At 43.4% G+C, this 13712-nt stretch overlaps 1 protein-coding gene across 4 annotated transcripts in view; it reads right to left on the bottom strand.

The window, feature by feature from the left end:
- The window catches only part of DOCK1 (dedicator of cytokinesis 1), a 433046-nt gene that overhangs the window by 60384 nt on the left and 358950 nt on the right, over positions 1-13712 (bottom strand). For all 4 annotated transcript variants that reach the window (XM_064145308.1, XM_064145312.1, XM_064145309.1 and 1 more), the window contains exons 39-43: positions 6773-6862; positions 3394-3498; positions 1745-1886; positions 1486-1564; positions 471-555 (exon numbers count right to left, since the gene is read on the bottom strand). In XM_064145308.1, coding sequence (XP_064001378.1) covers positions 471-555; positions 1486-1564; positions 1745-1886; positions 3394-3498; positions 6773-6862 — 501 coding nt within the window. The remainder of the gene's footprint in view (positions 1-470; positions 556-1485; positions 1565-1744; positions 1887-3393; positions 3499-6772; positions 6863-13712) is intronic.

The following is a 13712-nucleotide window of genomic DNA, read 5'->3' as shown; positions in this document are numbered from 1 at the left end:
ACGAGGCAGAGACACCATCACATTACTCGGGTTGTATCCATCCCTGTTTGTATTTTGCTGTTTTCCCTTCCTTATCCTTTGTAAACTCCCCTACCTCCAATCCCTTTTTTCTAAGTTACTGTTAAACTTTTCCTTTTTAACTTCCAAATCGAGTGAGACTGATTTATTTGGGTGTCCCTACCTTTATCTCTCTCCCTGTCTTTGGGAAAAGGAGGGGGAAGAGGGGAGGGCACTCTATAAATTCTATACATTGTCATTGGGTCTATTAAATTTATAAGAGTCTCTGGGAACCTGCATTTGAACCCAAGACACCAGAACACGATAAATTAGCTTACCTGGATTCTTAAGGAAAAGCATCACATTTAAAGCTGGAATTTATATTTCAACAAATGCATTCTGCCAGGTCTCAAGCTAAACAAGTAAACCCCCCCCACCCACCCTCCAAAGTACTCTGTTATTTTTTTTCTTACAGCAAATTCATTGTCTGGGTTTTTCTCTCCTTTTCGAACAGGGCGCGAATACTCAAACCGTTGGACTTCATTCACCCTGTAGAAACTGAGAGAAGGGAAAAAAACACAATCAAAATCAAATGCTGCCTGTTCAGGAATTGCTGGTCCACTCTGCTACTTGTAAACCAGCTCATGCATACATCCACAGTGTTTGTGGGATCACTGTTTTCCAGTGAGTTGGGTAAGGCCTTGAGCAATGTGGTCTATTGGAGGGCGTCACTGCCCATGGTAGGGTGTTTGGAACTTGATCCTGGAGCTCCCTTCCAACCCAAGCCATTGTATGAATCTATGAGTCTCTGCTAATATTCAGCATACTGTGCTAGTCTGAGCTTAGCTGGGATATGTCAGTGAAAGGAATTAGATTACAGGCTGTGAAAAGGAAACAATGCTGATGCCTACTTCACTCATAGGCTTGCTAAAATGCATGAAAACAAGAACACAAACATAGATGTCACAGTTGCTCTTTGGCTCTGGCTGCATTCACTTCTCTCTCTAACCTTCTGTCTGGGTAACTAATCCATCTGCTTCTTAACCTTCTTGGCCAATTTTCCAAACTCACCTTGAACATAAGGCAAAGTCTGGGATAAAGTAGAGAGGTGGAAAGGAGGTAGAAGGGTGGGTGAGAGTCTCTCCTGGGGACTCAGGTTTCTGGGAGGGCTGCTGTGTTTCTGTATTACTTTTCAACTTGTATATTTCTGTATATAGCTGTATACATTGTAAATATCTGCTTGTATATTCTGCTGAGATGTAAATACAAAGCTTCATTCCTTAATTTCCAGCCACTGAGTCTAGTCTGGTGATTTTCTTAAGTGTGTGTGTGGGGGGGGGGCAGGTGACACCCAAACCATCACACATAGTCATGGAACGTCCTTACAATTACTGCCCTCCTGAGCACACATTTGCTACACAACAACAAGAACTAGGTTAGGTGTTATAAAAGAGAGTGACAGAATTGAAAGCCCAACTCAAAACTCACCTCACGATTTGTTCTGACACTGGTCTGTGAAATTTAGAAGGTAAATCCAGTTTTGGCTTTACAGTAAAGCACTGAATATCTGAATTCAGGGGTTAAGAACTGAAAAGTGGATTTCAATGGCACAGAACAGGCAGCAGGAATGTGAAGGACGAACAGAACAGTAAAATGAACACACTACACCCATAAAGGCAGAAGTGAAGTGGTCTCCTGCTCATGTTGGCCCTAAATCTTTGGTCTGTGTTGCACAACCCAAGGATACATTGGCCAGAGGAGTTTTTAATGTCATCGCCTGGTGGAGATGTCGTTTTCATTTTCTCTGCATTTGGAAACTGAGTCAATAATCTTGCTTCAAAGTCTTCTCGGCGTTCATACTCCTTCCCCCGGTAGATAAAGACTTTGTTCTGGAAATAAATGGAGAATTAAAACCCTCAGAAACATAAAACCACTGATCTGAGACCACTGAGTCCAGCCAGCATGGCCAATCTCCTCAGTAATGAACTTGGATCCCAGCAGCATTGGCTGCGATGCTGTTAGGTGACACAATCATTAGTTTATACAAATATTTTATGGTAGGTTAGTACAGCACAAATGGATTTGTGGGGGACTTGAAGATCTCTCCTATGAAGAAAGACTGAGAGAAGTGGGGCTGTTTAGTCTTGAGAAGAGAAGGCTGAGAGATCCTGTTCATGTCTATAAGTATCTGAAGGGTGAGTGTCAAGATTAATAGTGCCAGTCTCTTTTCAGTGGAGCCCAGTGCTGGGACAAGAAATGATGGGTACAAGCTAGAACACAGAAGGCTCTGCCTCAACATGAGGAGACATTTCTTTATATATATTGTGGGTGATTGAGCACTGGAACAGGCTGTCCAGACAAGCTGTGGAGTCTCCTTCTCTGGAGACTTTCAAAACCTGCAGCCTGCCTTAGGTGATCCTGCTGATAGCATGGTCTGAGAATTAACATGGGATTACTCACTTATAAACAGGAATTAATCACCTAAGTGAGTATTTCAAGGAGGAAATACTCCACCAGCCCCTGGCCTAAGATTAAGTATCTGTGAGTCTCTTGGAATCAGAGAATAATCTGAGATTAATAGCAGTAATTTTCTTCTTCTGTCTCTTGAGCTTCCCTAATCTGCTGTAACTTTTCCACAGGGAGAGACACTCTTTCCAAATGGAACATCCTCAGCTCCTAGGACAGATATGTGCAACAGAGCAGTGACAGAGCTCATGTGTTATTTCCATGCCATGAACCTCCAAGTGCCAGAGCTCAGAATATCACAAGATGATGCAACTCTGATGTGTTAAGTCCCCACCCTTCTTCAGCCACCAATTCATAAAAACCCTAATGTTAATGGAAAAAAATCTCAACCATTATTAGACTTATGTTACTGGCATCAACCAAGGGACATGTGTTTTAAACTGACACATGACTTGGGAAAATAAACTACAAAACTGCTTCTAAAGGCATCACACATTTCTGACATTCAACTGCATTTCAGGGATTGCTTGAAAGGACACTCACATGAAAACATGGTCACGCCCAAAAGGCTTCTCTACCATACCCATATGCACAAATTATACACCTGTCAGGCAAAAGGGTCACCATTTCAGATGGTGCTGCTTATTGTGGTTTGGGTTGTACATCTTCATTTCCAGTGATACCCGGAAGAAGTGCAAGATACTGGATATGTCTGAAGAAAAAAACTATTTTTCTACTAAAATTCAACCATTCCATACTAGAAAACGGGAAGGACAAAACAGCATTTGCTTTATACACCTAAAAATCAACCATCAATGTCAGTTATGTTGGAAACAATGCACTGATATCCAATAATGTACTTTCTCCACAGCTCAGAACTTCCAAAGCAAGACATCTTGCTGTTGTCACTGGAAAGAGGTGGACACTTACCCTTATGAACGTTGGAAAACCCTGGCCATAGTATCCAACAGCAAAATAGTCTGGTTTTGGTCTTATCACTTTCACTATGTTTTCATAGAACTGGGCTTGCTTTCTCTGCAAAATAAATAGGAGGAATTTTAAAGACCTAAACTCTGAGGAGACATCTTAAGGTCAATAGAACAAGGGGACACAGTCTCAAGTTGTGCCAGGGTAGGTATAGACTGGATGTTAGGAGGAAGTTCTTCACAGAGAGAGTGATTGGCATTGGAATGGGCTGCCCAGGGAGGTGGTGGAGGCACCATCCCTTGAGGTGTTCAAGAAAAGCCTGGATGAGGCACTTGGTGCCATGGTCTAGTTGACTGGCTAGGGCTGGGTGCTAGGTTGGACTGGATGATCTTGGAGGTCTCTTCCAACCTGGTTGATTCTATGATTCTATGATTCTATCTCTGGAGCTACTAAAAATCTGCCTGTCCAACCTGCTCTAGCTGAACCTGCTTTTGCAGGGGGCTTGGACTACATGATATCCAACCTTTCCAGCCCCTATCATACTGTGACTCTGTCATCTCTAACTTAAAGATGTAAAGATGTTTCCTTCACCCCTGTTTCTTCACCTTTAGATATGTGCTAGTATTTTGAAATCCTGGCCTCTGGAGCCAGTGTTTTATGCTCATTTTGGTGAACCTCACTGGCCCACATGCAGTATTGTATCCAGGTGGGGGTTGGTCTCTTCTGCCAGGCAACCAGCAACAGAACAAGGGTTCTATTGAACAAGTTGTGCCAGGCTGGATGTTAGGAGGAAGTTCTTCAGAGATTTGCCATTGGAATGGGCTGCCCAGGGAGGTGGTGGAGTCACCATCCCTGGAAGTGTTCAAGAAAAGACTGGATGAGGCACTTGGTGCCATGGTCTAGTTGACTGGATGGGGCTGGTCGATAGGTTGGACTGGATGATCTTGGAGGTCTCTTCCAACCTGGTTGATTCTATGATTTTACAATTCTATCTGTTTTGCTGAATGTCCCATGGGAGGTTGGAGTAGATAATCTGTAAGGTTCCTTCCAACCTAAGCCATTCTATGAATTCAGAAGGCATCCTGACCTCCTGGTTGTGGCAATGCTGAAACACCAGAACGATGAAGCGCATTGTTCCAAAGGCAGCTCACCTTGATGGTGCTCACTTTTTAGTTTCTGGCTGCTGCATTTCATTACAGGTTTCTACTACTTCTTTTCCATATTTACAACTATTTATTTGCATCCAGTTGCAAACTGCAGAGGACCAGAACTTTTGGAATCAAAACATGCATGCCAGATATCATCTGTTTTCAGAGTGGAATCCTTCTTCATCTCCAACAATGAAACAACAACAAATGTGTGGCTTGAGATGATCTGTTCATTAACTTATATTTTATTTCTTTCTGTAAGGGGATGAATTCTGATTTGGGGGGGAGGTTTATTACTTCTCCCATACAATAAATAACAGTAAATGGTAAGAAGACTACAGAGACCCAAATCTGCTGTATATTTTTCAGCTCTCCTGGAGCAAAAACTATTTTGTCATTTGTGAATTGTCTCCGAGTCTAATGCTTGAATAAAAGAGACAAGAGGGAGAACAGAAAGAAACAAAAAAACCTTATATTTTATTGTAAGAGGAAAAAAAAACCCCAAACTGGCATGCTGCTCAGCAGCAGCAATAAGAACACTTGATGGAGTTTTTGAGTCCTGACTCATAGGGGAGTGTGAATTTGGATCTTTTCCTTATTAGGGATGAATGCTCAATGCACAGTGGTACTAATTTTTTGTGACATCTCTCTCAATTTCTCCTGTCTGATTAATAAAGAGCAGATTAAATCAGCTGTGGGAACTGGAAGCTCTGGGTCTCCCCTGTTAGAAGAGGGAGAAACTCCTTTTCCACGTGCAGACAAATTATACCTGGTTTATATCACTGTCTGAAATTGTGCCACTTAATGTAAACAATGACACACTTACTGTGCAAAAGAAATGGTGAAAAATACATAACAATTTATTATTTGCCATCAGCCACAATCTCTAAAGTGCAAATTCAGACTTCTTCCTCAAAATGAATATCATATGATAAGCAGAGTGGCTGTCTCTGTGACAAAGCTGTTCATGTTCCCATGTGCAAGCATAGAGGAGATGGAAAATTAAAAATGAGGGACTGGGAGAGTAGTTACCCACTGGTGAATAATCATATCTGACACATGAGAATCATTTCCAGCTGAGGAACCATCTCCATCAGATTCCTTTTATATTGAAATGAAGAATGTTCTCTTTTGAGCACAGCCCTAATGGCAGTGGTGCAGGCAGGCAGCCAAGGAAGATTCTCCTGGTACACCGTGCACCTGAGAAATGCTCCATATAGACATCTTTTACCTCCCACAGTACAAAGCAACATGAAACCAGGCTCCAGATTTGTTAGGCAGATCGATATGATCTGTCTGAAACTATCAATCAGTCACTAAAATCAGTTGAAATGCCACAAAAGGGGGAACACCAAAAATGGATATAAATTTGTCTCTAGAGAGCCAAAGGACAGAACCACAGATGAAAACCAGGAGTGAAGGAACCATAAAAGTGAGAGGAGAGATTTTTACCTTTATGCTTTCCTCCCCAAGAAAGGAGATTCCGGGGAGATGAGGATGGAGATGCCTCTAAGAAGGTGGCTCCTAGCCCTCCTCAAACTGAGTAAAGGGTGCAATGACACCACATTAATGCCCAGCTCAAACTGGGATAAAGCAGATAATTCCAAGCATGATGGACTCTGCTGAGTGCAAAGTTAAAAATGTAGCAACCCCCAACATTATTTTTCAGAACCAAACTGGAATCATGTCCCAGCTCCTGTGAACATGGTTGAGAAATTGAGAGGGACAGTGACAGCTGCCATTTATCTCTTTGGAGAAGAGCGGGGGGGGGGAAAATGGTGCAGGCATAATGAATGGGTAACATCAGGGCAAAAATAACTAACTCTAGACATCAATGCTTGGGGATTATTCATACCTAAAAAAAGAAATGTGAATCTGGAAAGACACTTGAGAGAGAATGGTGTGGTTGTTTTGCTTTTTTTTTTCCCCCTCATGTTCCCATTTATATTTAAATTCCAAATTTCCTTTTATATACCAAATAAATCAGCTTAACATTAACAAAACACTTTCAGCTATAAGAGAAAAATGCAATGCAATGTTTTTCAGGCACTCCAGTGTTAGCCAGTTAGACAACATTTGTCTAACAGTGTCAGAGCTGGCATCTATTTTGGCACTCTACTGCTGTAAGAGAGATTTTTGATAATATTATAAAAGCTTAGAAACTAAATTCTTCAAAAAAAGTTGTTGTAGTGTCTGTGTCATGAAAAGAAACCCAAAACAAATGGAGAACCTACCAGCAGTTCACTGAGTTGTTCATAATCAAACATCTCATTTTCATACTGTTCTGCAAGTTCTTTACCCAAGGCAATGGCCTCTTCCCACATCTGTTGAAAAGAAAATACCACAAAATAACAAGAAAAAGAAAATACAACCCTGAACTACATACCTTGGTTAAACAACAACAGTGGAATAAAACAGGTCTTAATAAATCACAACAAAATGTCACAATGCCTGAAAACACAATGTGCCAAAGAGCTGCAGCAACACTACCCACATGTCTCTACTTGATGCAAATCAAGCAAAATTATCATAGAATGGTTTGGGCTGGAAGCAACCTTAAAGATCATCCACTTCCAACTTCCCTGCCATGGGCAAGTGTGGTGGTTTGGGTGTTCCTCCCCCCCTCCTTTGGAAATCACCCAGACTAGACTCAGCCAGCTCTGGAAAATGAATGAAGCTTATATTTACAGCTTAGCAGAATATCCAAGCAGATATTTACAGCATATACAGTTAAATACAGAAATAGACAAGGTAAAAGGTAATACAGAAACACAACAGCCCTCCCAAAAACCTGAGTCCCCAGGAGAGGCTCTCAACCACCCCTTCACCTTCCCCCTACCCCTCTCAACCTTATCCCAGTCCCAAGGAAGAATGGAGGTTCGGCCAGGGGGTTAGGAAGCAAAGTGGATTAAAGTAAATGGCAGAGAGGCTAGGGAGAAATGCAGCTCAGCCAGTTCCACAGCAGAAGTGCATTATCTATGTTTTCATTCTTATTCTTACACATCTCAGCAAGCCAATGAGTGAGGTAGACATCAGCCTTGTTTTCCTTCCACAGCCTATAATCTAGTTCTTCTCATCAAACCATTCTAGCTAGGTTCAAACTAGCACAGCAAGGACACATTCCACCAGACCAGGTTACTCAAGGCCTCATCCAACCTGGCCTTGAACATCTCCCAGGAGGGAGCATCCACAACCTCTCTGGACAATACGTTTGAGTGTCTCACCACCCTCACTGTAAATAATTTCTTTCCAATATCCACTCTAAATTTCCCCTCTTCCAGCTTAAAGCCATCCTCCCTCATTCTAGCATACAAGCCTTTGTAACAAGTTCCTCCCCACTTTTCTTGTAGACCCCCTTCAGATACTGGAAGGTTGCTCTACGGTCTCCCCAGAGCCTTGTCTTCTCTTCATGGTCCTTCTCCAGACCCACTCCAACAGATCCACTTCTTGTCCTGTTGATGGCCCCAACACAGCACCAAAGCGTTTCAGAAACCAAATGATTCCTGCCACCCCTACTGGATATCTCATAGCATCTACACAGAGCCTGCCAACAAAGAATCCCAGAACCCAGGGCTTTGGGCAAATGCTGTTGATGGATTGCAGTTCATGGACACCTCTCTCCCCCTCTAATATGTCTAATCTCTATTAGTTAGGACAGGCAATTTGCAGATATTGCTTTGAACAAATATTCATTATATTTCCATTGCTTCTTTTGCCTCTCTTGTTCTTCAACCATGAAATTCAGCAGCCGTCTCAACTGACCCGAAGAAATGTAACAGTATCCTTCAGCTCTTTGGAAGCCAGCAATCTTAATGAGGGAATGGGTTTTAAGTGTGTAGTTTTAGGGTTTTTTTTCCCCTGCTCTAAAGATAAAGAACCACTCAAACCCCAAAAGATACTTAAATTAGCACACCAGGCGATCTAAGATCAAACTCGATGATCTGCCTCTGCTGCTGAAACTTGGCTGCACTGCTGACTTCACTTTATTAAAGAAGTGAGGTTTGGAATGAGTTATAAATCCATTTGGTTTGTATTACTCCTTTATCTTCAATTCACATCTGTCCACACCACCTAATTCTCCTCTCAGGATCAGGCCACATGTTCTGTGACCCTGTGAAGTACTGCAACCAGACGAAGGACAGCTGAGGAACAGGACTAAAGATGTTTCCCCATCACTCCCTGAAGACATCCACCTTTGGGAATGAAGAGCTTTAGATGAAGCACCACAACATGCACAGATGTTGGGAGCTGGATAGGGCCAGTCTCTGAAGTGATGCCCAGCAACCACATGAGGGACAACTGGCAGAAAGTGGAACCTAGGAGGTTCCACCTGAACGTGAGGACAGACTTTGCTGTGAGGGAGCCCTGGAGCAGACTACACAGGTTGTGGAGTCTCCTCCTCTGGAGAGCTTCCAAACCCACCTGGACAATGCAATTATAGTAGCCTTTCAGTATCTGTAAGGAGGCCTACAGGAAGGCTGGGGAGAGACTATTTACAAGGTCTTGTCATGACAGGATGAAGGATAATGGGTTTAAACTGGAAGAGGGGAGATTCAAACTAGACATTAGGAAAGGGTTCTTTGCAATGTGGGTGGTGAGATGCTGGAACAGGTTGCCCAGGGAGGTTGTGGATGCTCCTCCCTGGAGGTGTTAAAGGCTAGGTTGGATGAGGCCTTGAGTGACCTGTTGTAGTGGGAGGTGTCCCTGCCTATGGCAGGGGGTCGGAACTGGATGACCTTTGAGGCCCCTTCCAACCTAAACCATTCTATGATTCTGGGCAACCTGCTCTGGGTGACCCTGCTTTAGCAGGAGGTTGAACTGGATAATCTCCAGAGGTCCCTTCCAACCCCTAGCATGCCAAGAATCTGTAATCCTTGGAATTTGGGGAAGGAAAAGAGGAAACCTTCCTGCACATAACCAATGTCTGCATCTATCCTCAGTCCTACCTCATTTAAAGCACTGTGCAAATAAGAAACATTTCACTCTGCAAGAGCCTCCCAAAAGCCTCCAAAACACACAAACAAAATTCCACCACACAAAGCTGCAAGTCAGCATTGGGTGAATTTTAGTTGTCTTTTGACTTAGAAAGTTGAAAACATTCCTGTTAAGAAAAAGGACTTTTAGGGTAATTCCCAGTTCCAAATGATGATTTTAAGCCAAGAGTAAAACATGAATCGTTCATACGGCTGCCAGTACGACCAAGACTGCTGTCAGCACTGGCTGAGGAGGGCATGGCTATGAAGGATTTAGGGGCAGAAACATCAGACTTGGACTTAAAATATCCTTTTTTTTTTCCTTCCAAGGAACTGGTTGTTCAGAGCCCAGCCAGGCTGAATCCTCAGCAAGCCTCCTCTGATGAGTCATGTGCCAGTGACACAAAATCAAGACATCAGTTGTGTCCCGTTGGTTTGCTCTTCATCCCTGCTCCTCCCTGGAAATGAGGAGTTAATTTTCAGGTGGATGGCATCCATCCTGCAAACTCAGTGATGGAGTGTAGTATTGTCCTGGCAGACTGAGGCATGGAAAGCAGCAGGGATGGAAAGAAGCAAGGAGCTGCTGATGGTAGAGGAGATAAGGAGTTGCAAAAGGAAAAATTTATGGAAGATGACAGGAAGAAAGGACAAAGATTTATGAACTTTAAGTAAAGGGAGTGAAGGAAAGAGAAAATATGGGCCAGAAATGACGTTGATATGGTTGAGTGAGGGAAAAGGAGCTTTGGGACCTGAAGAAAATAAATGGGCAAATGCTTGGGCAAACAGAGACTGAGCAGTGACCTAACTAAAGACAGCAAGGCAGCTGCTCATGAGGTGTAGAGCCTGGTACCATACGTCTTTATAGCTCCATATGATGTTAAAACCCTTCTCTTCATTTCTCTCAATCCTACAGCATGGTTCACAATGTTATTTATCTAGGGAAGAGGACTGAAATGAGCATCAGTTACCTCATGTTTGTAAAGTGTCTCAAAGATGAAAAACAGATCAGAAAGACTAATTACAATCACTGTAATGAGGGATCACGTCTGCAGGAAATCACCAGGCAGGCTGCACACCCTGCAACACAATTAGTGCAAATGGAAGGATCTGAATGTTTTTATCCACATTATGTATCTAATCTGGTATGATGATACAGAGAATATTTTTATTTCTCAACAAAAATTAAGCTGAGTTTAATGGCATATTTGCTGAAAATGGAATCTATCTTCACACTCTAGGCTGAGTTAATTTTGACTCGGAAGAGCAATGTGCTAACTGTTTAGAGAAGCTGAATTAATGTTCAGTTGTTTGGTTAAGTCAGCAAGTGAAACCTTTCAAAATCATTTAACCTCTCTTCATCTTGACTGCCATTTTCTTTTTAACTTCAGTCATCCAGAACTACTTCTGCACATTTTCAGTTCAAAGAAAATGGCATCACCATAATTTTCCTCGTTCTCCATTTGGGGTGTTCCAGATTTTACCAGCACCCCTCCAAAACCAAAGCACTTCCACTCGCTTTTCTGTTGTCAAAATATTTACAGCTGATCTCAGGCAAACAGCTTTGGAGCTGAAGGAGATTGGAGGTAAATGGAAGTCTAAATAAGTTTAGATTTGCATTGACACTGTAATCAAACTTACTTGGCTCTTCCACAGAATCACGGATAAGATATTGAGATATGTTTCCAAAGCACGTCTGGCAACTCAAAGCACCAGCTTGGTGCTAGGGCTGTTTGCTATTTAACAATGACTAACTGCACCCCATCATCAAGAGGAAAGGGATTCTGGATTAGTATGGCAGAGAGAAGAGAGAAATTGAGGGGGCTGAGACACTGAGTGATCAGCGTGAATGTAATGGTGCCACTGCAGCTTTGTAATCCATGGGCCACAGCATAGCAAACTTGCCCCAGACCATCACCTACACTGCTGCCCTGTCCTGCAGCCCATCAAAGCTTTGAAGACAGCATAGACCTGTTGGAGCAGAGGATACTGCAGCAATGATTGAGGGCTGGAATCCCACTGCTGTGAGAATAAGCTGAGAAAAGTGGGGTTCTTCAGCCTGGAGAAGAGATGGCTCAAGGGAGACCTTCTTGTACTTAAAGGGGCCAATCAGAAAGATGGGGACAGACTTTCGAGCAGGGACTGTTGTGAGAGGTGTGAGTTTAAGGTAGTAGAGGAAGATTCAGACTAGAAAGAAATGTTTGGTACTGGGGGTAATGAAACACTGGTCCAGGTTGCTCACATGGTAGATGTCCCATCCTCAGAACCACTCCAGGTCAGGTTGTCTGGGGCTCTGAGCAACCTGCTCTATATGAATATATCCCTGCTAACTGCAAGGGAGTTCAGACTGGATGACACTTAAAAATCTCTTCCCTTCCACAACATTCTAAAACCAGACCTTTGCTGCTGAAAGCACATCAATGTCACCTATTTATTAACTGATGATTTTGGCAGAATGAAATCTCATTTATGATTTTTCCTCCTGTTTCCAGCCTTGTCAGCTGAGACTGTAAACACAGACATTGCGTTTCCGCTGAGCCTCCCCCAGCCTGATCAACCCTTCAAATGTTACCAAATATAAATATGAGTAACTAATTTTATAAATCTTTCAGAGCCTAAAGAAGGAATCTTCGATTTCAATGATATAGATTTAGTTCACCTCCAATATACATGCAGTAACCACTCAATCCTAGCACGACTCATCCTTGCAGACATTCATCTATCTGTACGTGGAAATGAACAGGAAAAAGAAACAGAACAAAGAATCACAGAATCCCAGCAGGGTAAGGGCTGGAAAGGATCTCTGGAAATCATCCAGTCCATCCCCTCTGCTATAGCAGGGTCACCCACAGTAAGTTACACAGAAATGTGTCCAGGTGGCTTTGGAATCTCTTCAGAGAAGGAGACTCCACAATCTATCTGGGCTCCAGCACCCTCACACTAAAGAAGTTCTTAAGTTCAAGTGATAACTCCCCGTCTTCCAGTTTGTGCCCATTGCTCATTGTCCCATCACTGGCCACCACTGAACAAGAGTCTGGTCCCATACTATTCACCTCAGCCCTTTAGCTCTTGCTGAGCATTGAGAAGATCCCTTCTCAGGTTGCTCTATTCCAGGCTAAACAGACCCAAGTCTCTCAGCTTTTCCCCCTCACAGAGATGCTCAGGTCCCCTCAACACCTTCATAGCCACCACTGGACTCTCAAATGATACTCTATCTCTCCTGAACTGGGGAGCCCAGAACTGGATCCAGTATTCCAGCAACAAAGCTGGTGAGGGGCCTGGAACACAAACTCTATGAAGAGAGGCTTGAGGGAGCTGGGGGTGTTTAGCCTGGAGAAGAGGAGGCTCAGGGGTGATCTTATTACTGTCTACAACTACCTGAAGGGACACTGTAGCCAGGTGGGGGGTGGCCTCTTCTCCCAGACAACCAGCAATAGAACAAGGGGACACAGTCTCAAGTTGTGCCAGGGTAGATATAGGCTGGATGTTAGGAGGAAGTTGTTGGCAGAGAGAGTGATTGGCATTGGAATGGGCTGCCCAGGGAGGTGGTGGAGTCACCATCCCTTGAGGTGTTCAAGAAAAGACTGGATGAGGCACTCGGTGCCATGGTCTAGGGCTGGGTGCTAGGTAGGACTGGATGACCTTGGAGGTCTCTTCCAACCTGGTTGATTGTATGATTCTATGAGGCCTTATTATGGCAGAGTACAGGGAGAGGAGAACCCCCCTTGACCTGTTTGCCACACTTTCAATGCACACCAGAATACAGATGACATTTGGTTGTTGCCTGAATGATTTCAACAGAAGTTGGTTTACAAGTCATACTGCTCAAATTGTGTGTCATGAGCTTTAATGGGACACTTTCAGCTCCAGAGAAAAGACAGACCTGCCTTTTTCCCATCATTTGCAATACGGCATAAAAGTGCCTTGCCATGGGAAGGGAATCTTTCCCTTTCTGTCAGTCCCTAGTTTTGGCCCCTCTCCAGCCACAAGACCTGTCTTAAAGAGAAGCATCTTCTACTTGTTTGCACTGCCTGTTCAGAAGCCCATTCTGCTCCAAGATCTCTACTTCGAAATTTGTCTGGTTCAATCCTCTGAAGGAGTGAGGAGAAGTTGTATTATGGACCTCAATTTGCCAAATGTCAGGTGCCCTGAACTCCAGAGGTCCATGAGTCCATTAACCACCCAGCTCTTCCCTCAGCTGTTT

The sequence above is a fragment of the Pogoniulus pusillus genome, chromosome 6 (assembly GCF_015220805.1).
Source record: "Pogoniulus pusillus isolate bPogPus1 chromosome 6, bPogPus1.pri, whole genome shotgun sequence".
NCBI lineage: Eukaryota > Metazoa > Chordata > Aves > Piciformes > Lybiidae > Pogoniulus > Pogoniulus pusillus.
Note: the sequence above shows the minus strand (reverse complement) of the source record. Positions and strands in the feature narration are given on the sequence as shown.